This window comes from Engystomops pustulosus, chromosome 5, assembly GCF_040894005.1.
Source record: "Engystomops pustulosus chromosome 5, aEngPut4.maternal, whole genome shotgun sequence".
Taxonomy (NCBI): domain Eukaryota; kingdom Metazoa; phylum Chordata; class Amphibia; order Anura; family Leptodactylidae; genus Engystomops; species Engystomops pustulosus.
The window spans coordinates 97,734,023-97,747,948 of record NC_092415.1 but is presented as its reverse complement, the minus strand read 5'-3'; the positions used below and the strand labels follow the sequence as shown (position 1 = coordinate 97,747,948).

General features: G+C 36.0%; 1 protein-coding gene across 3 annotated transcripts in view; it reads right to left on the bottom strand.

Annotated features, from left to right (window-relative positions):
• Positions 1-13,926, bottom strand: part of LOC140133098 (cadherin-10-like) — a 285,823-nt gene that overhangs the window by 55,545 nt on the left and 216,352 nt on the right. For all 3 annotated transcript variants that reach the window (XM_072152749.1, XM_072152748.1, XM_072152751.1), the window contains exons 4-6: positions 12,422-12,541; positions 9,631-9,798; positions 3,546-3,733 (exon numbers count right to left, since the gene is read on the bottom strand). In XM_072152749.1, the coding sequence (XP_072008850.1) occupies positions 3,546-3,733; positions 9,631-9,798; positions 12,422-12,541 (476 nt within the window). The remainder of the gene's footprint in view (positions 1-3,545; positions 3,734-9,630; positions 9,799-12,421; positions 12,542-13,926) is intronic.

The window sequence follows — 13,926 nt, the reverse complement described above, 5'->3', positions numbered from 1 at the left end:
GATGTTCAAATTTTTATGCAATAAGTGTCAAGCAGAATGTACACAAATGTTAAATCTTCATGAAGAAATTTATAAGACATTTGATAATAATAATTAGCCAGTTAAAAATGCTACCCCTAAAACGCAAAGAAAGGTAACTTGTTCTGGACTAGCGTTAATTAGTGCCTTCAGGCAGACAAAATTTATCACTTGTTTTTTTATTGGTCCTAACTTTATCATTTTTTGTTCTAGTAATAAGATTTTTGCAGCATTTTTGGGCAGAAATAGGGGATTCTTATTTTATTGTTTTTTGGTATTAAAAGTTTAAAAGAAATGTAAATAAAAGTAAAAAAAATATATATATTTTTTTTCTGACCCAAAAAGACATTTTAACAGTTTTAGGCACGTATGCCTCAAATTTTTAAATATTATGCCTGTTTTAGAATAACTGCGTGCCATTTAGGGTGATGTTAGTGACTGGAGGGGGTGAACAAATTTTTCACATTTTTTATATATTTTAATGTAAATTTTTATTTTTCATTTTACTTTATGTCCCTCAAAGGTGAGAGTAGACCTTTAGGATCTTTATTTTATTAAGTAAACTTTTTTTTCAAGTGAACAGGAAGAGAGCTGGATGGTAGTGTTATGGGAAAGAAGCAGTCAGGGGCACGGACGCCCCAGCCCAGTGTGTTTGCTATAGTCTCAACCAGAAAACCTTTGGGGACTATAGTTTAAATCTCTTCCAGGTGAGATCTGGTCTAAACAGCGCTGCAGGAGCTGATTTGGGATGCTGTGTGCCATCGTTGGGGTGGGGGAGTGAGGTTTAGACTAGCATTTAAAACCCAATCTTAATACAACCCCCTACACTGTGTATTATTTGCAACATATCTCTTTTTTCATTATGGCTATTGGCATGGAATTTTGAGCTCAGGCCCCTGCAGCAGAAAAGCACAGAGCATTAAACTGAAACAAAAATAGTGGATTTTACTCATAGAATGCCTTCAGAATAACCACTGTATAAATTCCAGAGCAGGTGCATTTTAACAGCGTTACACAATGTAGAGAAATTATCCAAAATGATAAAACCCAATTTAATTATCATGCATACATTTCTGGATGCAATAACAAAGGAAGTATACAAAATATATCTATAAGAAGATATTCTATCACAAGGAATACAATAATTTGCTGAAACAGAACAGATAGTTATGCTATTCTAATTATAGTACAATGTGAATATTATAAAATAATACATAAAATATATCCAATTATATTATACAAAAAGTAAAAGTTGTCAGTCAAGCATTATTTAAAGAATTACTTGGATCTATCACACTGAACAGATAAGGGTAAATCTTCATACTATGAAAAACCAATCATTTTATTAATAACACCATTGAAGCAGATTTTATAAAACTATATTAAAAGGAAAATGTCATGTTGTCTAGTTCACATGCAAGTAATTGTTTCATTATATTTATTTATAGACAAAACTTATTGTAGTTTAAGTCCAACCTAATAAACTAATATATCAAGTTGGATGTATGTGTGAATATGTATGTATGTCCGCTACAGGAATCTGTACCGTCACATTTATAATCACCAAATTTTGCACAGTTGTTGTCTGTGACTCTGGGAACATCATAGACCCAGGTTTGAAACAAAATTTTCACCCCACACTTTCCAAGATCCACTTATTACCCACCATATACACAAGCCATTGTCTGCTGATGCTGTGGCAGTTGGAAGCTGAGCTATGATTGGTTGCTATTCTGCCACAGGTCATTAATATGAGCTACGAGATGTGCTTGGCTACTAAAGGCAATGAGTATAAGACAGCTTATGAGTGAGGTAAGATGGATAGGGATACAGAGATAGGGGGAGAGTTATTAGAATTTTCATAGGTAAAACTGTTCCAGTTGCTGATGGAAACCAATCAGAGATCAGCTTTAATTTATAAACAGCAGTGCAAAAATGAAACTTGAGCTCTGATTGGTTGCCATGGCCAACTAGAGCAGTTCTGCTCTCAAGGTCTTCTGATCTCCCCATAGACAAAGTGACAGTCGGAGACAGAGACAGTCACTGGATTTAGAGTGTCAGAGACAGACAGTCACTGGAAAGAGAGTGCCAAAGACAGACAGTCGCTGGAATGAGAGTGTCAGAGACAGTCACTGGAATGAAAGTGTTAGAGGCAGACATTCACTGGAAGAGACTGTCAAAAAAGTTTATAAAAAATGGGATGGGCTTATAAATATACAGTAAAAATCATAAAAACATTAGGTATCACCACATCCAAAAATGACTGATCTATTAAAATATAATACGTTTTTCACAGCATTTAACCCCATAATGGAAAATAGTGCCCAAAGTCAAAAAAGGCACTTATTTGCTATTTTGACACTGACATCCGAGTTCTCTGGATACTCAGCAGTACCAAATACTGGATGGTCATCATGATGGATCCACGCTACATGGATAGCATAGCATCTTTCATTCTAAAAATAGAGCATTAGAATAAAATGAGTACAAGTTCACTTTGGTTCCCATCCCACATTGAGAGCTCAGTGGCAGCACACGGAGGAGGAAGAAGTCACCAATGAAGAATCAAGACCACCATGGTCACACCATCAGATGGGGCATGTATTACCAGCAGGTAGAATGGGACTCATGGTGGAGGATTATTTGTCCGCACATTTCCTGGGAATAAAAGATGTGTGGGAAAATTTGCCACAAGGCCAGAGCTTGCCTTGCCTATATCTTGCAGTTACTTTTCTGCTCTAAGGCTAGTGTGCTGTCAGAGAGCACGTTCCGCACGGTAGAGTCATTACCTACAAGAGGATCTGCTTCTCTACAGCCAATGTGGACATTCTAGCATTCAATAAGATGCATCGATCTCACAAAATTTTTGTTTTGTCGGGAACTTCAAATTATTTTTTTTTTATTCTGTATTCCCATAACTTTAAATTCAAATAACTGGATCTTAGCACCAAGAGATCCTTTAATCACAGTTTGCTCCTTTGCTCCTTTGACCACAAAGAGAATAACTTGGTCTGAACACCCACACTTTTTGATGTCACTAGACAATATCTACAGTACATCTAAAATAGATATCAGAGATGTCGCAGTATAGTGAAAGAAATATACTATTAGGTTTGACCTATCACTGAATGTGAACTACACAACAGGACATTGGTGTTTTTTACAGTGTAAATTAGTAATTGAAGAAGCTTTTCATCTACTACAGAATTGAAGAGTATTTACAAGCCCAATAACTAAATGCTTGAGAATGTATGTCCTAATCCTGTTTCATATTAGAAGAAAATAAACAGTAAGCTTAGCTACTAAATAATCAGAATAAAATATTATAGTAAATTAATAACTATCAGAGTTAAATAAATATTTTATTTGTATGTATCACTCAATCACTCATGGTATTGCTTTTGATTTCAATCCAACGAAAGGAAAAACTAATGACAATATGCACTCAGATTGTGGCAAATATACAGGATATATTTTCTTCTCTGAAAACCTTGTTAGAACATTGTAAAATAGAATGAGTTATATACCTTTCTTACAGTAATGACACCATACTGCGTTGCTTTCTCTGTGGTTATGTCAAACATATTCATTTCATCTCCATCCATTATTCTGTATCTTACTTCTGCATTTCTGCCAATATCTGCATCTACAGCTTTTAGATGACCAACAGTAGATCCACTAGGGGAGGATTCAGAGATACTCAAATGGTATGTATCTGAAATGGAAAAGTACAAAGAGCATTGCCAATACATTATAATTGATCAGGAAAGCAAAGTGGTAAGTCTGTTAACATTTGTAGACCATGATTGTGTCACTAACCTAAGCAGTAATGAAGTCTTACAAAGATTGGCTGCAATTCAAAATATGTTCTGTCATTGATAAAGTGTCACATTGAAATGTGAAATGTAACTATATATTTACAGTATATATAGCACAAATTACTAACTTACAACACATACACTGTATAAATATATATGCATATATGAAATCTGAATAATATAAAATTTATAAAAATAAATATTACTTAATGTGAGATATATAAGTTAGAGTTCAAGAAATAATTAACTATTTTACACTGAACAGAAAGGGTACTTTGCAATTTCCAGGAGATTGTCCCAACGCAAAGGAACCAATATTTAAACCTGTAAGCTAAAAGCAACATCAGCCCTCAGCTTGGGAATTAAAGGGATGTTCCCATTTTAGCAACTAATTGATAGTTTTGGACAATGGAAAGTTTTCCAATTTACCAATATACTTGGATATCATATCAATTGCTTATGGGTTTCTAGATCTCTGCTTGCTGTCATTCTATTAAAAGCTTCTAAGCTTATGTCTAGTGGAAAAAAGTTGTCCATGGTTATACAGCTGCACAGCTTGTTATAATACACAGCTATGATTACTCTCTATGATAATATATTGTCCTGCAACTGTGAGACCATTGCTGGATTTCAGTCCACTGAAAGTAAACACAGAAGCATAGAAGCAAGCAGAAATAAAAAAAAACTTTCAGGGATTGATACATGAAGCACATTTGAAAATTGTGTTACTTTTTATTATACAAACTATAACATTTATTTACTGAAATTGGAACCTTTTTGATGTTAAAACTCACACATTTATCTATTTAAACAAATCAACTCCTGAATAAGGTTGGGGTTATGTTATGTGCAGAAGTATTCACAATGGGTCCGGAATAAAGATGAGCGAGTATACTCGTCTGAGCTTGATGTTCGTTCGAGTATTGGCGTACTCAAAACGGCTCGTTGCTCAGGTGATTATTTTGCCTGCTTGATAACGAGCTTTCACTTAACCGGTTAAGGACCGGGCCCTGTCCTGTTTTTTCATTTCCATTTTTCACTCCGCACCTTCAAAAATCTATAACTTTTTTATTTTTACACATAAAGAGATGTGTGAAGGCTTGTTCTCTGTGAAACAAATTGCACTTCATAGTGATTGTGTTGAATATTCCATGCCATTTACTGGGAAGAGGGAAAAAAATTCCAAATGCAGTGAAAATGATGAAAAAAAAACGCATTTGCGCCATTTTCTTGTGGGCATGGATATTATGGCTTTCACTGAGCGCCCCAAATGACAAGTCTGCTTTATGCTTTGGGTTGGTACGATTATGGGGATACCAAATTTGTATAGGTTTTATAATGTTTTCATACATTTACAAAAATTAAAACCTCCTTTACAAATGTTTTTTTTGATTTTGCCATTTTCTGGCGCTAATAACTTTTTTATACTTTATTGTACGGAGCTGTGAGTGGTGTCATTTTTTGCGACGTTTGATAATATTTTGGGCGCTATTTTCCGTTACATGGTTAAACGCATTGAAAAAACGTTAATATATTTTGATAAATTGGCCATTTTTGGACGTGTCGATACCAAATGTGTTTATGATTTTTACTGTTTATTTATATTTATGTCAATTCTAGGGAAAGGGGGGTGATTTGAATTTTTTTTTTTTTTTTTATTATATTTTTTTTTTACTTTTTTTAATTTTTCTTCGTATTATTTTTCAGACTCCCTAGGGTACTTTAACCCTATGTTGTCTGATCGATCCTATCATATACTGCCATACTATGGTATGGCAGTATATGGGGATTTTCCTCCTCATTCATTACAATGTGCTATCAGCACATTGTAATGAATGGGTTAAAACGAAGTAGCCTCGGGTCTTCGGAAGACCCGAGGCTACCATGCAGATGGATCGCCGCTCCGCGATGATGTCACGAGGAGCGACGAACCTAGGCAAGATGACGGCGCCCATGCGCCGCTATCTTTTTGAGGCTGTGATAACACCCACGATCTTTGCTGGCAACGATTGCGGGTGTTACCAGTAAGTCTTTACTGCAATATGCAGCAAAGACTTACTGGCTATGGGGAGGGCTCAGCCAGTGAATACACAGTGGGCGGTCGTGAACCGGTTAAGGAAACACAGTGCAGAACAGTGAAGAACACAGTGAACACAGGATCATTTAAGGATCATTAGGATCATTTAAGTGAAGAACACAGTGAAGAACACATTGCAGAAGACATGCAGAACGGTGTTATTCACAATAGTATGTGAAGAACAATATGTGTGAAGAACACATTGCAGATGTTTAACACTGGTCATTCTCCTTTTTGAAGTTCCACGAATATTCCATTGAATAAAAAAAGGACTGACTTCCTTATTTCTCAATAAAATGACACATTTTATTGCAGAGCCTTGGTCCCCTTGAAAAATGCTTGAGACTCCCATTGACTTCAATGGGGTTCGTTATTCGAAACGAGCACTCGAGCATCGGGAAAAGTTCGACTCGAGTAACGAGCACTCGAGCATTTAAGTGCGCGCTCATCTCTAGTCAGAGCACTTTGGTAGAGCTTTTCATCCAGGATATCTTAATACATTCATCTTTCCTTCTTTTGTAACCACTCATCCACCCTGAAGCTGAAAAATACCCCCATGGCATGATGCTGCTTCACTGTTGGGATTGTATTTGGCAGGTATTGAGCAGTGCCTAGTTTTCTCCACATATACCACTTAGAATTAACATCAAAATGTTCACTCTTTGTCTCATCAGAGCAGATAATCTTATTTCTCATAGTCTGGGAGTCCTTCGTGTGTCTTTTTGCAAACTGTATGCAGACTTTCTGTATTGCACTGTGAAGAGGCTTTCAATGACACACTCTGACTCAAAATCCCGACTGGTGGAGGGCTACAGTGATAGTTGACTTTGTGGAACTTTCTTCCATTTCACTACTGCTTCTCTAGAGCTCAGCCAAACCAAACAATCATGGGAGAAGAGCCTTGGTAAGAGAGGTAAAGAAGAATCTCAAGATCATTGTGGCTGAGCTCCAGAGAAAAATATTTGTTGCATCCTTTTCAAGAAGACTCATGGCTGTGCTAGCTCAAAAGGGTGCCTGCTTCTATTTAATACTGTGCAAAGAGTCTGATTACTTATGACTATGTGATTTTTAAATTTTTTCTTGTTTAATAAATTAGCAGAGATTTATACATTGCTGTTTAATTTCTGTCAATATAGGATGCAGAGTGAACATTTTTGATTTTAACAATTGACTACAAAAGTATAAAAAAATTAAAGGGGCCTGAATACTGTCCATTTCCACTGTATGTGCAGCTGAAGTATCCAATAGTCAAAGTGCCCCCACACTATAGGCCAGTGATGGTGAACCTTTTAGAGATCGAGTGCCCAAAAACCACTAGCTTTTCCCAAAGTGCCAACACAGCAATTTAGGCAGTAACAAACTTATTGCTACCAGAATCTTTGAGCTCCAATCTGACACTTTTTCACTCTTTGGACAGGACCAAGCAGCACAGGATGGGTCACTTTACAATAGCAGGGCACTACTTGGACTACCTGAGACTGCAGGAAGATGCCATGTCTGGCAAACACTGTGCCTGGGAGACAGCCTGTGTGCACACAGAGATGCCTCCGAGTGCCATCTCTGGCACCAGTGCCATAGGCTATAGTCAGAGAGCACCCGCACAGAAGCTTCCACCCGTCAGACTTCCACCACAGCATCAAGCCAATTGGAACAACCTGAACATGGAGGACAAATTATCGCCATTGCATAAGGTATTCCTCCATAGTATTACAATAATCTAAACTTGCACTTGAATATACATCCTACACAAAAAGGCCAGACTTCAACCATAGTCTTTGTTATCAAAAACATCCAAATTTTATTATGTTAAAAATTACAAGAAAGAAAAAGTTTGGACAAACAACAACATCAGTGACACACTGAGACCAAGGCTGACACACAGCCAAGGTCTGAAGTGGCGGATACTGCTTCTATCTTCCAGGTTTAGGATCGCTATACAGTACAATCTGCATCTGAGGAAGGTCTTTTTGACTGAAAGTCATGTATATGTATTAAAGCGGATTGGTACATGAATTAAAGCATTTCTTTTCAAAATTGGATTGTGTGCAATCTTCCATATCCTTACTTGAATATGGGTTTGGGACCCTATTTTGGCACCATCAAATACTGAAACAGGAGTGTAGCTCATTGTACAAGAAAGTGCCTGTTTTTGCCAATTTCACCACATTTGGAATTTTTTTCCAGCTTCCCAGTACACAGCATGGAATACTAAATAGAGTCACTTGGAAGTAAAATTTGTTACTCTGAAAATAAGTCCTCCCACAGCTCTGAACACAGGAAAATGTGGGGGAAAATGAAGGGGGAAAGCAAAAAATGAACAAAAAAACCTTGCGTCCTTAAGGGGTTAATATATCTAAGAATAAAGACTTGATTACAGATACATGCTACCATATTAGCTAATGTGAAATTTAAAACTGGATAATGAATTAATGCACTGACTATTTATGTGTAGCTGTAAATGAACAATGGCAGGCATATTATTTCTTACATTGTTTATTCTAAATAAGTATTATGTTGCTTTTCAATGTAAAATATCCTTCACAACAGTTCAATAAAGTCGACTAGACTCAGCAAATGGCCAGATCAAAATACATGTATTATAAGGATTTTCTAGCATAAACTTCACATTTGATTTTCATGCCACCGGTTCATACATGCCTCTAGGAAAAATGTAATGAGATGATTTAAATCTGACTAGTGACATTTAAAACTGATTAGCAGAATTCTATTAGGTATATTTTTGTCAAGTTCCTAAAAAATATGAAATAAAGAACACTTTTCTAAACATTCCGTACATAATATGTTTGCGTGTCAATGAAGTTAAATAACAGATTTAAAAGTGCTAAGGAAATCCATAATGTTTAATGAGCTTTTTCAAGCACATTTTTTTTTTACAATTTTTGGTTAAAAACATACACTTTCTAAAAGACACAATCTTTGATACCCCTCTTTCAGTATGTACTCGGTTATGAACACTGCCCTCCTAGCAAGATGGCTGATTACGTAAATGTTCTTCTAAGGCTTAAGGGAAGCAGTGAGTGACAGCATCAATTCTCCACCCACCAGCTTAGACCCCACTGCCAAATTGCTGTGGGCATCTCTGCCTGCACTACCATGTTGACAAAGCAGGGTACTGCCATTTTGGGGAGAATCATTGCTTCCCAAAGATGTGGCTCACCAAAACGGTTGCTTGCAGTACCTATGACATGTTGCTGCTGGTGTGCACAGCCACAGTATTTGAAATGCTGCTTTTCGACTTTCCTTCACTAAATTGTAAAGTTCTTATGTTTGTATGTAGGTTTGTCCAGATAATTAGTATGTGAAGAGACAATCCTGAGGAGGGAAGTTCTTAATAGAGGAGTCCATGAATATTCTAAAATTGAAGGTCTGGATAAGTTTGGCTCTACTTGAACTTAAAAGTTCTGTTCGGTCCTCGGTACTGGTACTGAACCTGGAGAGGCCCCCTGTAACACCTGCGGTTGGTGCCAGCATCAATCGTGCATATCACCGGTGGGGAGTTGAGCCAGATTCAAACCCAGACTTGAACTAAAGTCTGGGGTCGGGTTCAAGGACCAGAACAGGTGGAATTAGGCACAACACTGAACTTAGCCCTTTGGTATGCTCATCCATAACCACATGTAAAATTTGTAAAGTTCTCCAGTTAACCATTGATAAAGGAAGAAAAAAATACCAATATGGAATAATTTATTCACTTACTCTGAGTAAATTTTGGTGGATTGTCATTTACATCTGTCAGGGTAATGTTCACAGTGGTGGTCCCAGATAATCCTCCCATCTGGCCTCCCATATCTTTGGCCTGAATAACCACTTGGTAATGTTCTCTAATTTCTCGATTCATGTTTGGCAAAGCAGTGCGAATTATACCTTTATGGAAGAAAAGTTAACACAACATAAATTGTTTGCATAAAGGGGCAGATTTATCAAGCTGGCTAAAAGTCAGAATATTCTTAGTTGGCATGGCAACCAATCACAGCTCAGCTTTCATTTTACCAGTGCTCACAAATATTTTAAAGGGGAGCTGAGATTGGTTGCCATGGGCAACTAAGAATATTCTGACTTTTAGACTGCTTGATAAATCACAAAGTGTTCCATTTAGATAACCAGTAAGTCCAAGACTTCATCAATAAGGTAAGAAGATTTTTTATAAGATAAGTATTAACATTATGATCTATGGTAAACCAAACATCCAGATAAAACATCTACAGATTTTAATTTCAAAAATTAAACAAAGCATCTTCAAATGAAAACAGTTTGAGATTTAATCCTCAGTTAGTCCGCAATAAGTTGCCCAAATAATATAGTTCCTTTAATCAATCTTTGCTTTAATATATTTGATAGTTAGATGTATAACAAAATGCTCGTACATTTGCACCACCTGATGATTTGCATAATAACCGCACTAGCCACCAATGGTCCAATGTATAGCCAAGCAAGTTGTGGAGGCAAAGTAGGCCAAAAGCCAACTCAAAAGCTAAAGCAACAGAGTTGAATCTTTGACATCTAATCTTTTATAATATAAGATTGAAGAAAAGCCTGAAAATGCAGACAGTAAAAGTCAATATACACAAATTCATAAAATTTTAATTTTAATGGTACAATAAAAATGCTTTCTTATTCATTTGTGTATATTGACTATTATTGTCTGCATTGTGTAATAATCATTTGCATTAGATTTGTAGTGTCTTGACACATGACACACATGGTTAGTCTATAGATCCAATCACATTTAGCGAGTTGGCCTGGAGTTTAGAGTGTGGTCTTATTGAACCATGAGGGAACCTACATGATTTTCATTGTTTGTCAAATATCTGTTTTTCTATGTTGTATTACAATAAAGAGTTACATATTAATATTCTTTCCCTAGTGTGAACCATTTTGTTGTGTTTCTCCCCTTGTTTATATATTTGTTGTCTTCACACTAGTGGAACCCAGGATCATTTTCCCATTTTCTTGTATATAACCTTATTGCTGGACTGTGAGTTATTTGCTTTGACATGATTGCAATATTTTTTTATTCCTCATAACTCTGCTGCTCAATTTCATATTCAAAGATATTAGACATGCTGAAAGGATTTAAACTTTTCCAGATGCTTTTAAATAAGGGTAAATCACTAGCATGACAGTGGTGCAGGGTGCCTTATTTTGGGGATGATTGACATTCCCCAATGACATTTAACCCTCTCACGCACTAAGACGTACTATTACGTCTTGGTGCTGCCGGGGGTGCATGGAGAGAGCTCACAGGCTGAGTTTTCTCCATACACAGTGGTTGTTGGCTGTATAACACAGCTGACATCCAACTGTAACTGCATCAACCAAACCCAACGATGGCACCTAAAAGAGCTGATGGTGGCCAATCGCCCCCCCCCCCCCGTTACGGCAATAGGGGGCACCGATTGGTTGCCATGGCAACCTTCAGTCTTATAGAGACTTGTGGGCCTGCCATGGATTGTGAAGAGATATTAGATATCAGCAACTATAAAATAAATATAATAAAAATATATTAATAAAGTTAATATAGAACACATATAAAACAGTAAAATCATAAACATGTTAGGTATCACCAAGACCCAAACTGCCTGCTCTATCAAAATTTTAAAAATGTGTATTCCCGGGCCATGAACACTGTAAAGGAAAATAGTGCCCAAATGTCCGAATCACCACTTTTTCACCATTTGTCCATCCATGAATATTTAAATTAATGATCAAATAGTAATATAAGCCCCAAATTGATATAAGTTAAAATGTCAGCATATACCAAAAAATTGTCATCTTACAAAGGTCCATAAACCAAAATATGAAAAAAGTATTAGCTTCAGAATTTGGTAAAATTGCTAATATTTTTTTTGTTCAAAATATTGAAATTTTTTTAAATATACTAAAACCTCATATAAATTTGGGATCCCTCTAATCATACTGACTCAAAGCATATATGGAAATTGTCATATGGAGTACAGAATGAAAGTCATAAAAACGCAGAAATTTCACCACACTTTTTTTTTGTTCCCTAAGGGTTAACCAGTTAACACAAGGGATCAAAGTGTGTAGAATTAAGTGGTTTCCTTTTCAGAAGTATCCATCTGTAATTTTCTATTGTGGGTAGAGACAAAGCTGCTGTGACTCAGTCTTCACTTTTTGTCTATGTAATCATCTGACATCTCAGTTATCGGGACAGAATACACAGAGAAACAGATTTTATCAAGGAAAAAAAATAAATAAATAAATAAATATATATATATATATATATATATATATATATATAGATATATATATATATATATGTATAAAGTAAATGGAGATATAGACACTTTTGTAGTTTTAGATGAATTACTAAGTAGCTCGTATCCACTTGGGCTATTAATGTATGCAATATTTGTAAAAAAGTTAGTTACCACTAGTATACACATCAACATAATGGTATTTAATTTCAATGTTTCACTCTAAATTCATATATTACTGTAATATATAGACAGAAAATAGAAATAACCTGTTTCTGACTCCACAGAAAAATAGGGCTGCCCATCCAGAATACTGTAAATGACTTTGGCACTGTTACCATACGAAGGATCATCTGCATCAGCAGCAGTTACTTGAACTACAAAGGTACCTATGGATAAAGAGAAATACATGTGTTTTTATTTCATTTCCATTTCCATTAAAATGTTTGATACTAAAGTTAAATTCCTTGCTACTAGTGTGATCATTATTGAGAACCTGTCACCTACTTTTGCCCCGCTGAACTAGCTGTGGCCTCAGGTCTTTTATTAGAAATTTACCTAAAAAATTTCCTCTAAATTCATGTGAAAATGAGCAGAAAACTGTCATCTTTTTCAGATATGTCAGTTTGTAGTTTTATTTTATATCAGGACAAAGATTTTTTTATACAAAAATATATAAAAAATATATATATAAAAAAATGATAAAAAAATATAAGAATACATCTAAGAATTTGTATTCTCTAGTTTCACTTCACTCTAGCTTTCATATCAATATATAGATTAATACAGATTAGTACTTTACCACCCCTTCTTAACCTTTTTTTTTTTAGCTTAGTCAGGGTAACATCTGGGTTTAATCTTTCCCGAAGTCAGCAATCTCGGATCCCTAATCCTAGATATTCTTTTGCCAAGAGAAAAGTACGCAATGCTCATAAGTCTATCTGCAAAGGCATATAGCCACTGTGCTATTAAAGATAAAAAAAACACTAAATAAGTGAAATAATACAGAGCTGCATAAAGAGATTACAAAAATGTAATTAATATTGTGTTTCATTACAGGAACAGTATTTAAGAGATATAGTAAAACTACAATTTGTTGCACAATAATATGTTGCATATATTTATCATATGCTGGATACTTATCATATGCTGGAGCTCCATGCATCATGAGGCTCTAGATTCCTTAGCTATGTGGCTGGTGGCTCTGCCGGAAGACAATTCTACACCAGTTCCTGCCTGGTGTAGAATTGCACAAACAGCATGAAAACTTTCAGGTCTGAATGTTCAAAGGCTATAAGTAGTACACTGGTGAGGACCAGGAATGCCCTGTGATTGCCCGCGTGTCTACTGGCCACACTGCCTTCACGCCCCTCAATGCCCACTTGGCGGGGAGATGGCAAGAAGGGAATAATTACACATACTGGTGATTAGCTAGTAATTGTGATGATTTCATGTCTTGTATGCCAAAAAACTGGTAGATGAGAAATGTATCATAATTTTTTCTTTTTTGGTAAATTTTTGAGACATTTGGCAGCTCATGTCTTTTTACTTGTGATACATGTTCAGTTCATCCTGTCCTGGCAGACACAAATTTTGGCTTCTTTTTGAGACTTTTTGTTGCAAATGTCTCAAATCCACATGGGCCCAAGCCATGTGAGGGAGGTATATGCAGGAGTGGACACTACTGTTAATTTTGGAGGAGATGATGACATATAAGGCTGCGGTCACACGTGGTGTTAAGGGTGCGGGCACAAGTTGCGTTTTAATTGTGTAT